The 14,834-nt window shown below is 51.0% G+C and overlaps 1 protein-coding gene across 5 annotated transcripts in view; it reads right to left on the minus strand.

The window, feature by feature from the left end:
- DDX11 (DEAD/H-box helicase 11) overlaps positions 1 to 14,834 on the minus strand; it is a 34,313-nt gene that overhangs the window by 5,603 nt on the left and 13,876 nt on the right. For all 5 annotated transcript variants that reach the window (XM_045781072.2, XM_045781071.2, XM_045781074.2 and 2 more), the window contains 13 exons: positions 10,558 to 10,603; positions 9,576 to 9,683; positions 9,272 to 9,359; positions 8,684 to 8,889; positions 6,967 to 7,119; positions 5,757 to 5,803; positions 5,339 to 5,418; positions 4,433 to 4,477; positions 4,256 to 4,323; positions 2,530 to 2,568; positions 2,176 to 2,287; positions 1,887 to 2,018; positions 1,323 to 1,435 (listed from right to left, as the gene is read on the minus strand). In XM_045781072.2, coding sequence (XP_045637028.2) covers positions 1,323 to 1,435; positions 1,887 to 2,018; positions 2,176 to 2,287; positions 2,530 to 2,568; positions 4,256 to 4,323; positions 4,433 to 4,477; positions 5,339 to 5,418; positions 5,757 to 5,803; positions 6,967 to 7,119; positions 8,684 to 8,889; positions 9,272 to 9,359; positions 9,576 to 9,683; positions 10,558 to 10,603 — 1,237 coding nt within the window. The remainder of the gene's footprint in view (positions 1 to 1,322; positions 1,436 to 1,886; positions 2,019 to 2,175; positions 2,288 to 2,529; positions 2,569 to 4,255; positions 4,324 to 4,432; positions 4,478 to 5,338; positions 5,419 to 5,756; positions 5,804 to 6,966; positions 7,120 to 8,683; positions 8,890 to 9,271; positions 9,360 to 9,575; positions 9,684 to 10,557; positions 10,604 to 14,834) is intronic.

Raw genomic sequence — 14,834 nt, forward strand, 5'->3', positions numbered from 1 at the left:
ATTTTCATTTCGAAATATCAATATGGACTCAGGATTTTTTAAAACCATCTTCCCGGTCTGTCTGCAGAAGGCCTAACAGCAATTATAATCCAGGAGCACAACAAACACCCCAGCCCCCAGACGTTGGTTTCCACACACCAATCCCCAAATAAAGAAGCCAGGTTATCTTGGAGAAATGAAGGGTTCCAGATCTGGGGCAAAGAAAGCCGAACGTGGCCTGGGACATTCTGCATTCCATGATACCAAAAAGCAAGACAGCATCCCAAGGCTAAGGGGGCCTCATCAAGGCCCCAGGGCAGCACGTGGGGCTCTAAGGGGCTGAGTCTGAGACACCTGAGCATCAAAAGTAGCAATGACCAGAAACGATTTTAATATGTGAACGAAAATCTACAAGTCTATACGAAAGAAAGAAAAATGGAGAACGAAAGCAACAGGGGTGGTTCTGGTGGCTGAGGAGGCTTCCACCGGCTCAGTCCTGTGCCAGGCATACCTTGAGGACAGAAATGGTTCTACGTGCCCCTGTTGCTGAAAACAGAAATACTGCAAATCACCTGAATACCTAACCAAAGAAGAATGCTTCTACAACATATTAGAGTCACGAAGCAGAGCAGAGCCAGAACGTGCTGGAATAAATGCGCACTACCGACAAGGAAAAATGTTTATGACATTCTGTTGCTGAATGAAAAAACCAAATCGTAGCAACAGCATGTACAGATAGAGATTTTTGTTTTTAAAATATGCATGGATGTTTGTAAAACTCGTGCACACAAAGACTACTGTAACGATGCACACTAAAATAAATCTTTTGCTGGTGGAATTACGATCTATTTTTTTCCTGCTTTTGCTGGTCTCTGCTTTCTACAATGAAAGCATACTACTTCCTGTGTGTGTGTGTATGTGTGTGTGTGTGTGTGTGTCTGTGTGTGTGTCTGTGTGTGTGTCTGTGTGTGCACGCGCGCGCCTATGAAGGTGGCATCTACGGTGGGTCTAAGAAAGGAATGGCACTAAGGCACCTAATGGGGCCTGCAATTCCAGAACAGCTGTCTTTGGGAGAAGTGTGGTCCTGTGGCTCCAGAAGCACAAATCAGCAGCAGTGCCCCCCCCATCCCCTTCACTGTCCCCCCCACCCGCCCCCACCCCGGACTAAAGGCCCAGGCATGAGCCAGTACAGCAATGCCACCTGGTGGACGCTGCTCGGCCTGCTCAAACCCCTTTCTAGTTTGGGGGCCCACTGGACAGGAAGAGGCCTGACGGTGCACCTTGCCCCCTGTCCTGTCCCATCCCAACGCTGGGGCACAAGAGGCTGGCTCTGGTTCCCTTACCGGCTGCATGGTGCCCCCCGCAATGACCACGGCCCGGCATTCCTTCACCACCTGGGCGAAGTGCACAGCTGGATTCAGGAGCAAGAATTTGAGGCTACTCTGACTAAGACTTCCTGAAAAAAAGACAGAGACGGCTCCGTGGAGCAGGGCGCAGGCTGTAGGCCCAACAGAGACTTCCATGAGTCTGAGGCTGTGTCTACATAGGACCCACAAGATACCACTCTTTTTCATTAGATCCCATTTAATCTCCAGGACAACCCCGAGGTAGATAGCGCGATCATGTCCCTTTGCACACTGATCTTCAGAAAGACAGAAACACTGCTTGGAGGTGATGGAATCGAGACTCAAACCAAAACCCACCTAACTGTAACCACTAGACTACACGGCTTCTCTCACAGCCTGGCCTAAGACACCCCTCCTCACCACACTTCCACCACCCCACCCAGGCCACAGGAGACCAGTCACCACCACCCTGTTTCCTGACCCTAGCCCAGGGAGGTGCCAGGGTCGAGTCTTTTCATACTCTGGCTTCACAGCTCTGTGCCAGCCCCTCCTTGGGATTACCTTGGCGGCTCAGAATGACCCTGCCATCCTGGTTGGCAGTGGTGAGGGCTGCTAGGAAGGATTCGATGTGCATCAGTGGGGAAGCCAGCCGTGGCACCCCAGCCTCGCCCTCCTCCACAGGGGTCACGGGAGCTGCGCAGAGCAGAAGGAAGAGGGTCTCGGACCACAGAGGAGGCGGGAGGGCCCCCTGCAGCGAGGTTAAAGCCATTCTCCGAGGGAGTAGAGTCCAGGCGTGAGGGATGGACCCCTGTCCCCCGCCCGCAGCCCAGTCTCCCACCTCCTGACTCACTCTTGGTCACTGCGGGCTGCAGGCTCTGCAGGAAGTGCTGAAACCCAGCCAGTCTGGGCTGCTCCCTGGAGGCTGCGAGGACGGTGCCGTACCTTTCCGTGAAGCCGAAGAGCTGCGACGGGGTAAGAGCACACGGGGGAATGACGGTGCAGCAGTGGGAGCCGGAGGGAGGTTCTGTCGCTCCCCAGAGAGACCGCAACTCACCCCCCACCATGAGGCCTCTGGTACCCCCGCCCCACCCGGCAAGCAGCGTTACAGAAAGGAGAAGGGGGAAGAGGTGACTGGAGTGTCCAAAGGGCAGAGGGTGGCCCTGGGGCGCCGCGGACCCTGCCAGACCCGGGAGGGGGACCGCACCTTTCTGCTGATCATGCTCCTCTCACAGTAGCGCCGCACCTGCGAAAGCAGACCCACCTCAGGCGCATGCAACAGTCAGCTGGAAGGAAGAAACCGCCGCCTTCCCAAAGCCCAGGGAACGCGACTCCCTGCCACCTCCTAGAGCGCCCACGGCCTCCTTGCGGCCAAGCGTGCCACCCTCCTCTGGGGTCACGCCTCTCCTGCCGCCCCCGCACACAGCGCGGTGCTCTCCCCCGACAAATGCGTGTGCACGGCTCCGACCCTCTCTAAAGGTACTTGGTAACAGTCAGTCCCCTCTGTTCTCCTTCAATAGGACGGCACCTAAGCTGAACCTTGAAAGATTAAGAGTTTAAAAAAACCTATATGAGGGGCGCCTGGGTGGCACAGCGGTTAAGCGTCTGCCTTCGGTTCAGGGCGTGATCCCGGCGTTATGGGATCGAGCCCCACATCAGGCTCCTCCGCTATGAGCCTGCTTCTTCCTCTCCCACTCCCCCTGCTTGTGTTCCCTCTCTCGCTGGCTGTCTCTATCTCTGTTGAATAAATAAAATCTTTAAAAAAAAAAAAAAAAAAAACCTATATGAGCAAAGGTACGAAGGAGGTAAAGCCTGGGGCTTGTTCGGGGATGCCTGGCGCGTCCGCTATGTGTAGCCTGGGAAGGATGACAGGGAGCTGAAGCCTTTGAAGATTTCTAAAAAGAGCACGATCTTTCAGTGGAGCTCCACTAGACTGCAGTGCAGGAGAGACATCAGAAGGGAGAGGGAGGGACAGCAGGGAGAAGGCAGCAGGAGAAGAGCCTGCCCTGACGTAGCAGCCACGGGAACGGAAAGGCCACGGAAGTTCAAGAGCTATTTCCAGCTCTGCGGCCCAGCCCAACTGTTTGCATGCGGGACCCAACGGAAGAAAAAAGGAATCAAAAAGGCCTCAGATTGCCAGCCTGTCTGATGGGGTCATGGCAGTGCCAGGACCAACACGAGTAAGCTGGAGGTGTGTGAAGACAGATGGGAAGGCAGGAGGGAGAGCGACAGGGTCAGGAGTCCAGGGCTCACACGCCAGGCACCATTTGCTCACTTGCACGTGGCCTGTGCCTGTCCCTCCTGGGGTAATGTCTCCCAGCCTCGGTCCCTCTGCTTTTGAATGGTGATAGTACATCGCCCCCCGGAGTCACAGAACCTGGTGCGCTGCCTTGAACGCAGTAAGTGCCCTGTATTATTAGTCACTTAGAATCCCTGAGTCGCGAGTCCGGTGACGGCGGCGGGAGCCTGCGCAGCGGGCCCGGAGCGAGCTACCACCGCAGGCTGCACTCAAGCCCAAGGCCGGACTGGGGGGAGGGGAGCTAGTTCGCAGCCCCCTCAGCCCAACAGCAGGACCACGCTCCTGATGTTAACCCCCTGCCCGGACCAGAAGCCCAGGGCAGAGACTGTGCCGGAAGGAAGATGGAACAAGGCAAAGGATCTGGGAATTTCTATTTGTGCTTATTTGGGAAAATGAAAGGCACCTTTTCTTACCAATCCCTAGATTGAAGATTTATTTTTTTTCTTGCTGATGCAATGCTTTAAGGGTCAAGTAATTACAAACATCTATGCTGTAGGTCCTCAGACTTCTAGACTGCTTGAGGACAGAAGAAATTTCCTTTTTATTCCTCTGTCTTCACACAGTGTTCTGCTCACAGGTGGTAATAAAGATAAGGAAATGGGATGTGCGGACACAAAAAAGTGAAAATCTCTACCTTGAACAGGTTGATGTTGTCAATCTGGCTCTCAAAGAGGAAGTCATTGATGGTCTTCAGCTCCGTCCCTAGAGTAAACAAAGGGTCTTGGAATCCTTACTCTGAAGCCCACGGTCCCAGAGGTGACCTCAGAACCGGCTCAGAGCAGCTCTGGGCCTCGGAAGGCAGTCCTCTTACCTGTCTGCGAAAGGCTCTGTGTGTTGGGATTTTGCTTAATGTTCCCTAAAACACAGAATTCGAGCAGGTCAAGATGGTGATTCTCTGACCCCCAGCTTCTCACACTGAACACTGTACTCCTCAAAAAAGACAGCATTCATATTTGAAAGGTTTTTTGCCATTTATAAGCACCAAAAAACCCCACTGAGAGGACAGCAGGCTCTAGGGAGCCTCAAAATCTGATCCACGTTTGCACACGGAGCCCAAAGCCTTGTGGATTTCATTCTTCTCACACCTCCTCCAAGGAGGCCGGGACGAGTGACCACCCCACTTTATGCAGACGCAAGGAGATGCCCAGAGGCAAAGTAGAGATGGAAGGGAAGAACACCAGCATTCGACAAAATCCCTCCTGCAAAATGCTCCTTGGCTTCCTGGAGCTTCAGCTTGCATGTAAGCCTTCAGGAGTAAAGCCATGCAGCAAAGGAAAGGGTCGGTGACACAGAGCTGTGCTGCATGGGACCCAGAGCCACAAGAGTCCCTCCTACCAGGTTCATGAAGCAGAGGCAGGTCACATCCCTGCTCTGAGCTCTAGTTTACTCATCTGTCAACGAGGGTGAACCTGCCTGCGCTTCTTTCTTTCCTCAAAGGCACGCTCCAAAGTGACTTCACGTAGTCCTACTAAACTATGTTGTTACTATTACCTGGAGAGTAGGGTCTGGCTCAGGACAGGGGGAAATAAACTAGGAATCTAAACAAGGATCTAAGGTCAGACAATTCAACTAAGCTATAAAAAATAAGAATCTTCTACATCAATGGCCAAGACAATTCTTGAGGACGCAGAAAACCCAGGTGTCCTGACTGGCACCCAGGGAATGGACCACAGGAAGCTTAGTGGGCCAGGGTCAGGGTGGGCACGACGCTCCTTACCACCCAACACAGTCACAAACTTCTCCAACAGATACAGGAGCTGCTTGATGTACATCAAGTTCTTGGCCTTCAGACGCTTCCTAAGGAGACACCAACGAACACGTGGTAGTACTGCACAAGCAGCTCCCCTTCCAAGCGCCTCAAGCTGAGGCCCTGCTCTCTAGTATCTTTCGAAGCAGGCCACGAACAATAACTAAGCCCCCAGAAAAGAAGGCTCACCGCGGCTCAAGGCCTTCACAGCCATTTGTCACGTCCCGAGCACCCTCGGCCCATGTGGGGTACACACCACCACGACCAGGAGGGGAACAGGTCGCTGGCCTCTCTGGCGCTGGGCCCCCTCCAGAGATAGAGACCCCACTGCTCTCTCTCAGAGCCTGGGCAGGATTTTTCCCTTCCCCCTCAGGAGGCAGTGTCTTACCCATATCGTTCCATATACTGGAGCAACTGGGAATGGGCCTGGCAGAGCTGAAGAGAACAGAGAATAGGTGTGAGGGCAGCCCAGGCTCTGAACAAGCAGCCAAGAGCTGTGCCAATGACATCTTAGATTATGCCTAGAAAATGCCAGCCAGGCCACATGGGAAGCAGGTAAACAGAGTAGGCCTGGGTACAGACAAAAGGCCTTGAGGCTGCTGGGAGCTGAGAGGCAAAGGAAGGGAGGTTCTGCCGCAGAATCCACACTGGGTCAGGGAACAAAGCAAGAGGCTGAATCTCTCAGGTAATGAACTCCCTGCTAGGTTTTACTGGGTTGGGCAGACGTGTTTTCCACTAAGCAGAGAGGTGGTTCAAGGTAACCATTACACCCTGGTCTAAGGTCAGCCCAGGCATTGGTCGGTAGAAGTGGTAGGGGTGCTTGGGTGGGTGGCTCAGTCAGTTAAGTGTCTGACTTCAGCTCAAGTCATGATCTCAGGGTCCTGGAATCAAGTCCCGCATCAGGCTCCTTGCTCAGTGGGGAGCTTACTTCTCTCTCTCCCTCTGTCCCTCCTCCCTACCCCCCTACTCATGTGCATGCACCCTCTCTCTTCCCCCCTAAAATAATAAAATCTTTAAAGAAAAAAAAAAAGTGATGGGATGCCACGTGGGCTTCAAGGTCAGAAACCAGTGGTCAAGTCCCAGCTCCACCCACACTCATGAGCTCTGTGACCTTCCGCACGCTGCTTAAATCCCCCCAGAATCTCCGAGTTCTCAATGTTAACTAGGGACACCAGCCCACAGGCAGGCAGTGTGAAAACTTACAAGACTGCACACCTGCACAGCACAGCAGAGGTAATCTATCGATAGTGGTTCTCAGAAACCCTGCGCACCCCTCCAAGCAAGGCTAACAATGTCCAGCTACATGAGGACCCTGCTTCCCTCACCCTATCATCCTGGCTTACAGAGAACTAGGTATTAGCACCCTGGGCTGGACGGACTCTGAGCCACCTCGCCCGAGCTGGGTCCCCGTAGTTCTACGGTCTGCTGGAAAGCCAGTCAGGCCCTGACGATGCCACTGCCTCAACTCAGGGCACCCTCCCCCAAGCCACTGCCAGACCAATTCCAGGGCTTAGAGAAATGATCCACTTCCCTCCGCATCCCTCTGCATCCCTCTACCCCACGCAGGCCCTGGCCCAAGAAGGGAGAGGCCAACCCACCTGGGCACCGCTGACCTCCGCACTGTGAATGCCCGTGATGGTGTCGACCAGGTTGTGCGCCTCGTCGATGAGCACCACCTGGCCCTGCAGCCGGATGCCCGCGGCCCGGCGGGTGGCCGCATGCAGCAGCATCTGGTAGGGCAGCACCACGAGCTGGGGGGAGGGGCGGCCGCCTGAGCACTTGGGGGGACCCCTCCGGCAGGTGTGCCCCACCTACTCTAAGTGCCCAGTGCGAACGGTTTTAGTTGCCACGCAGGATGTGCGTGGGGACAGCTATAGCATGGTACTGTGCTTTCAGCACCAGACGCTTGCCTCCAGTTTTCTGTGGATCATACACGAAACAGACAAAACTGGAACCAGTCTGATTCTGACCGAACCAAGAGTGGGGGTGGGAGAGGGGAGCAGAGAGGAGTGTGGAACCCCTGAGGTTCCTCAAAACACAATGCACACCCCGGGCGTACTAGCAGGTAGCCCTGCCTTCTGGTCTTGGAGCTAACTACCTCCCAGCTGTGTGAATCCCCGAAAGTCACTTAACCTCTTTGTTTCAGTTTCTTCATCTGCAAAATGGACTTGATAAACTCTATCCCAAATGAGGCCTAAGGGCTGGAAGTCAGGGCAACAAAAATAAAAGCATTCCATAAATTTTTAGGTGCTACTTGTGAGGACGATTTTCCAGTTAAAAGAGTACTGGTTAGGTGAAACTCCAGAAAACTGGAAACTTAAAGGCCCAGCTTTAATCCTGCCTCCATTACTCACGTACTGTGAGAAAACAGATAAATTACTTAGCCTTTCTGGGCCTGTGTTCTCATGTGTACGTATGGGTAATACCTGCCTTTGCTTTTTCAGTGGGATACTACGAAGCAAAAAGGAGGCAACAAGTGTCTCAAAAAGTCAAGATCATGAAAATCTCAGGACATCTTATTATTCTGCACACAGGTATCTATGGCACTGATCTTACAACGTGCAGACAGACCCCAGGAAAGGCATGCAACAATGGTGGGGGCTGGGAAGGTTCTAGAACGTCCCTTTGAACACCCATGCAACATAGTTCTGGGTAGTATACTAACAAGCATTTAACTGCCCTGTAAAATCATTACTAACATTGTTCCCTGAATCTCTGAAAGCCTACCTAATCTTTCCTGCTTGTATGGAATTCTCCACAAATGAAACCCTATTTCCAAAAGTCACTTGAATTAAGCAGTAGCACGAAGACAGTAAAATCATACCAAATAACAATATTTTTGATCGTCAAATTGGCAGTTTTTCTCTGTATGTAAAGGTGAGCCCCAACATGGCAAGTTTAGAGAAGACAGTCTTCTCCCACACTGGCAGGTAGGTGCCTACGTCAGGACGGTTTGTCTGAAAGGCCATTTGGAAACACATTTCTGTTCCAAAGCACCCTGACTGCATCCTCTCAGCTTCCCACTGCCCTGCACCCCAAGACTCTGGTTTCTCTAGGACTGCACACCCCTTCCCAGTTCTTATCTGCTGTCCCCAGTAAGGCCAACTATTCCTGCAACCCAGAGCCACAGGGGACCCAGGGCTGCCCCCGCCCCATGCACTAGGACAGAGGGGGTGACAGGTCACCAGAGTGCGGTGTGGTGAGTCCAAACATGGCCAGGGACATCCTCCTGAATTAAGAGGAATGAGGAAATCCCTCATGGCTGAGGCCACAGTTAGAGCCAAGAGTTACTGCCCAACCCTCCAGGGTCTTTACCTGGGCTGCTGGAATGGCAAACCGGCTCCCGTAATAGGGACAGGCCCGAGCCTCCTTCCCCAGCGCCACCAACTGCTCAATGTCCTTCACCCCCACCAGGACCTGGTCTCGGAGGAGATGCAGCTGCTCGTAGCTATAGAAGGGGCAGGCGGCCCGGTGCTCTGGCCTTCTCCTCTTGGGCTTCTCTTCCTCAGCTTTGCTCTTCTCTGAGGGGGCAAAGGCACAAGGAATGACACCTGTCCACGGGGCCAGCAGTGGGTCTATAACGCCAAGACCCAATTCCATGGGGCAGGGTCTAACAAACCCTTCCCAGTACTGCTTAGGATGGTCCTACCATTCTGGCATTTAACTCTGTGTTCTCTAGGAAAAGCCAATAAAATCACCTCAGAGCCAGGGCTCTGGACTAGACACTGACCCAAAAAGCAAAACGCCTTTTCCCAAGGAGACGATCTTTAGAAGGTGCCAGCTGTCACTGTCTATCTCCCACGTCCCTGGTCCACTTGCAGCCTGCCCCCCCTTCTCAGTATGGCCCCAGGCTACACAAGCACCCCAGAGGCTCTCCACACAGCTCCAGGGGCTGGGGGCTACCATGTTTGCTTCTCTGCATCTCCATGCAGCGGTCATTGATAAGCTGCGCAGAACCCAGGGTTTTCACATCTTCGTTTATACAGAGATTCTAGAAGACAGAGGAGAAAGAGCTACAGCAATGGCTACATGATATACAGCAACCCTCTGGGGCCTCCCCAGCCCAGCCAACAACCAGGAGAGGCCGGTCCTCCCATTGCAGAGCCTGCCCTGGACCCACCATCCTTCCACGCCTGGAAGAGGAAGACGAAGGCCCAGGAGAGGGAGCAGGATGGCACCTGCACCAAGGCGCAATGCCTCTGCGTACCTGCCGAGAGCCGAGGGAGACAAGCCGGGTGTCCTTGCCAAAGGGGCTCCTCTGTACCTCGCGCACAAACTGAGCCAGCTGGGAGTGTGTCCGACTGCAGTAGTAAATCTGCTCCGAGGAGAAGCAGGGGATTTCAAAGAAGAATCTACACCATCTCCAAACATTCTCTGCACATCAAGGAATGCGTGGCCTAGCAGGCTGAGGGACTGGGGAGAATGGCCACAAACACACAAACCTCAAGCAACAGGACTCTGTCCCACAGCAGGTCTCAGCTAACGCAGGGCCGAGGCAGTCCCCGCCTCCCCCTCAGCTCCAGAATTTACAAGAATACCCACAACATGGAGCTCCTCCCGTCAGTCCTGCTCAGCCGTGAAGCCAGCCACTTCACAGGGCTTGGTCATCTTAGGACAGGCTGCCTCCCTGAGCTGTGGTTCCCAGATTAGATTCTGGGGAGCATGTCGGGGGTGGGCTGTCCACGCACACCTCCCAAAGGGTTTGGGGGCCAGGCTCGCAGTAGGGCAGGGGGAGCTGAGCTGTACTCTATGCTCTTCTGAGACTGAGAAAAGCAAGAAGAGGAGAAGAGAAATAGGAGGAAAATATCTACTTTCAACAGAGAAAAAAGTCTTACACAAATGAAACCAAATGTTTTTAAACATGACAGGTGTCAGAACCCTACGTACCTCATAGCATGCCATGCCAATGAAAACACAAACAAGTTAGAAGAGGGAACCAAAGGGCAGGGTACTTGTGCTCCGGCCTGCCCCCACCTCCCACCAATCCCACAGACAAACACCACCGGTCCATGGGCCTGCCAAGTGAGCCCCTCAACACTGAGGTCTGGGTCTGGAACCCCAGAGTCAGGAGGCCAGAGGCTCTGTTTGAGAAAGCGAGAAGCAGTGGCTGGGGGGTGGGGGGTGGGGGATGGGACACAGAGCCCTGGACTCAGGACCAATCCCAGAATACCCAGGACACGATGTCTTACCTTAGTTACATGTTCTTCCTCTGGGTCATCCTCATCCTCGTCTACTCTGAGGGAAAAAAATAACACAGAAACTCAGAGAACTCGGGTCAACTAAAAACACACTTACTGAGCCTCTACTGTGGGCCAGCAACCAGCCCTGGACCTAAACCAGTAAGATGTAGTTGCTGTCACCAGATGCCAGCAGAGCAGAGGCTGGAGCTCTGAGCCAGAGGGACAGACACATCCCAGCAACAAAGTCCCACCAAAGCAAGTGCTTGCTAGCTTGCTCACTCGCTCAGAGAGACACGCCGGCTAACACCAACCCCACCCTCCCACTGCCACTCATGAGGGAAAGGAGAAAGGGGCACAATATTACCAAAACCTAGGCTCGGTGTCTGACTCTGTCCATCATCAAAGCCTACTCTGTCCTCACCGTCCACCCTCCAGGAAACTGGAGTTCTCTCAGCTCCCCACAGAACTTTGCTCTTTACCACCTCAGAGCCTTGGACATGCTGTTCTCTTTGCCTGGAAGGTGCTCTCCCCTCACCTCCTCTTTTACCTAGCCAACTCTGTCAACCTTGAGATGCCCACATAAACACTGCCGCCTCTGGGCAGCCTGCCTCAACCTCCCCTAGAGGCTCGGCTGCCCCTCGACACAGTGCTGTAGCCCCCTGCACCTGTTCTTTGCAACACCCATCTCATTCAAAATCACCCATTCTTGGTCTGTCCACCCCTCCAGACTCATGTCCACAGGCAGGACTTGGGGGTGTCTTGCTTCTATGAGGGCCGGGGAGTCCGACCCACGCCTTGAAACATAGCAGGAACTCCATGCACATTTCCTGAGGGAAGTCACAACTGACTGACTAAAAGATGCTATCACCCAGAACCAGACAAACCTCTTCTCTCCTTGGCACCTCACCCTTCCCAGCAATGAATGAAGAGCCCACGTGCACTGAGGGACTGGGAGGGAGGTCAAGCCTGCGTTACAAGGCTGAATGGTTAGTCAACATTATTAGTCTAAGCTCCCCGAAAAACACAAAATCTTTTACAGATACACTCCCCCTACAGGGCCATCACTGGGCTTCTTTTTGTTCACCTGGCAGATTAATTTTTTTTAAGGTAGAAATGCTGACTCCCTTGGGCAATTAGAAGAGGAGTTATTTATAGGGTTGCTTTTCCGGTCAATAAATAAATAATCGTTCCGCCCGCTTTGTCTGACAGGCCTTGATTTCAATCACGTACCACAAAGTAAGCAAACTCAACCAGATCTAGATAAGAAGTTGGAAGTGTGAAGAAATGAAGAGCGAAAATTTTGTATTCAGAATTGGTTGGGGCGCCTGGGTGGCTCAGTCGGTTAAGCATCTGCCTTCAGCTCAGGTCATGATCCCCAGAGTCCTGGGATCCAGCCCCGCATCAGGTTCCCTGCTCAGCGGGGAGTCTGCTTCTCCCTCTCCACCACTCCCCCTGCTTGTGCTCTCTCACTTTCTCTCTCTCTCTCTCTCTCTCCCTCTCTGTCAAATGAATAAATGAAATGTTTTAAGAAAAAAAAAAAGAAAAGAAAAAAGAATTGGTTGTGTTCTCAGAGAGGCTCATGTCTGTCCAAATGCCAGGGCACTGGAAGCTGTAGAAGTTAATCTGCAGGATTAATGGCTCAGGCGCAGGCCCTAAGTAGCACTTTGTTTCTCTAATAGTCACAAACCCCACTCAAGTTCTTTCTCCTGTCCCCAGGGGGGCTCTCGAGGAGATGTACAAGAGTGGGCAAGTAATCTTGGAAGCAGGTGGCAAAGGGTTTACAGAGTACTCGCTGCTCCTACCTCCCCGAGGTGGGATGCGTAGAGGTCTGGCCATCTCAGCCCCGGGCAGGGTCAGAAGCTTTGGTTCTAATCCAGGTCCTGGAATCTATGCTTAAGGGCAAGCCTCTGGCACCAACAAAGAAAAATCCAGGGCCAGATGATTTCACTGGCAAATTCTACCAAATATTTAAAGAAATGATGCCAAACCTTCTCCAACTCTTTCAAAAAACTGAAGAGGAACCTGACTCCCAAACTCATTTTACGGGGCCAGCATTACCCCAAAACCACAGCCAGATAATGACCCTACAAAGACAGGAAACTACAAGCGAGTATATATCCCCAATGAATACAGATGCAAACATTCTCTACAAAATACTAGCCAACTGAATTCAACAGCACATTAAAAGGATCATGCCCCATGATCAAGTGAGATTCCTGCCTGATACAAGGATGGCTCAACGTATGCAAATTAGTAAATGTGATACATCAATCAACAGAATGATAGAGAAAAGTCACATGATCATCTCAACAGACACAGAAAAAACAAATGACAAAATCCAACATCCATTCATGATAAATTCTTGACATTCTTAGGTATAGAAAGAATGTACCTCAACACAACCAAGGCCATCTATGACAAGCCCACAGCTAACGTCATACTCAACAACGAAAGCTCTTCCACTAAGACAAGACTAAGACAAAGGTGCCCACTTTCACCTCTTCTCTGCAACACAGAGGAAGTCCTGGCCAGACCAATCAGACAAGAAAAAGGAAGAAAAATCATCCAAACTGGAAAGGAAGAAGTGAAACTACGTGCTCGCAAATGACACAATTATACATAGGAAAAGCTGAAGATAGCACCAAAAACCCATTGGGACTAATTAACAAATTTAGCGAAGTCGCAGGATACAAAATCAACACACAAAAATCAATTTCATTTCTGCATGCTAACAATGAACTCTCCAAGAAATAAAACAGTCTAATTTACAATGGCATCAAAAACAATAAAATTCTTAGGAGGTAAAGATTTACACACTCAGAACTACAAGACTTTGATGAAAGAACCTGAAGACACGAATGACAGACTGTCCCATGTTTGCAGGTCAGAAAAATTCATGTTGCTAAAATGTCCACACTACTGAAACCCATTTATAGATTCAGTGCAATCCTGTATCAAGAATCCAAAAACACTTTTAACAGATATAGAAAAAAAAATCCTAGAAATCATATGGAACCACAAAAGACCCCAAATAGCCAAAGCAATCTTGAGAAAGAACAACAAAGCTGGAGGCATCACACTTCCTGATTTTAAACAGTATGATAATCAAAAGAGTACAGTCCCGGCATAAAAACAGTAGAGTAATCAAAGCAGGATGGTACTGGCATAAAAACAGACATATGAGACCAATGGAACAGAACAGAGCCCAGAAATAAACCCATGCATATAAAGTAAAGTAATATTTGACAAAGGAGCCAAGAATACTCAATGAGGAAAAGACAGTCTCTTCAATATGGTGCTGGGGAAACTCAACAGTCACATGCAAAAAATGAAACCCAATCCCTATCCTACACCGCTCACAAAAACTAACTCAAAGTGTATTAAAGACTTGACTTAACTGTAAGACCTAAAATCATAAAACTCCTAGAAGAAAACATAGAGAAAAAGCTTTATGACATTGGTCTTCACAGTGATTTTTTCAATATGACATCAAAAGTATAAGCAAAAGGGGCATCTGGGTGGCACAGCGGTTAAGTGTCTGCCTTCGGCTCAGGGCGTGATCCCGGCGTTATGGGATCGAGCCCCACATCGGCTCCTCCACTATGAGCCTGCTTCTTCCTCTCCCACTCCCCCTGCTTGTGTTCCCTCTCTCACTGGCTGTCTCTATCTCTGTCGAATAAATAAATAAAATCTTTAAAAAAAAAATATAAGCAAAAAAGGGAAAAATAAACAAGCGGAACTATGTCAAACTAAAAAGCTTTTGCACAGCAAAACAATCAACAAAATGGAACGGGAACCAAAAAATGGGAGAAAATATGTGCGAACCACCTACCTGATTAAGGGGCTTATAACCAAAATATATAAGGAACTCCTACAACTCAACAGCAAAAAAGCAAATAATCCAATTAAAAATGGCCAGAGGAACTGAATAGACATTTTCTCGAAGTCATACAAATGGTCAACAGGTACATGAAAAGATGCTCAACATCACTGATCCCCCAAGAAAACGCAAATCAAAACCACAATGAGCTATCACCTCACACCTGCTAGAATGGCTACAATCAAAAAGATAAGTGTTGGCAAAGGGAGCCTGGGTGGCTCAGTCGGTTAAGGGGCTGCCTTCCGCTCAGGTCATGATCCCGGGGTCCTGGGATGGAGCCCTATGTTGGGCTCCCTGCTCAGCGGGGAGCCTGCTTCTCCCTCCTTCCCCCCACCCTCCTTGGGTGCACACAGGCGCACAAATAAATAAATAAATATATAAATCTTTTTTTTTTTTTTTAAAGTGT

This window comes from Ursus americanus, chromosome 25 (genome assembly GCF_024610735.1).
Source record: "Ursus americanus isolate L20-20 chromosome 25, mUrsAme1.1.p, whole genome shotgun sequence".
Taxonomy (NCBI): Eukaryota; Metazoa; Chordata; class Mammalia; order Carnivora; family Ursidae; genus Ursus; species Ursus americanus.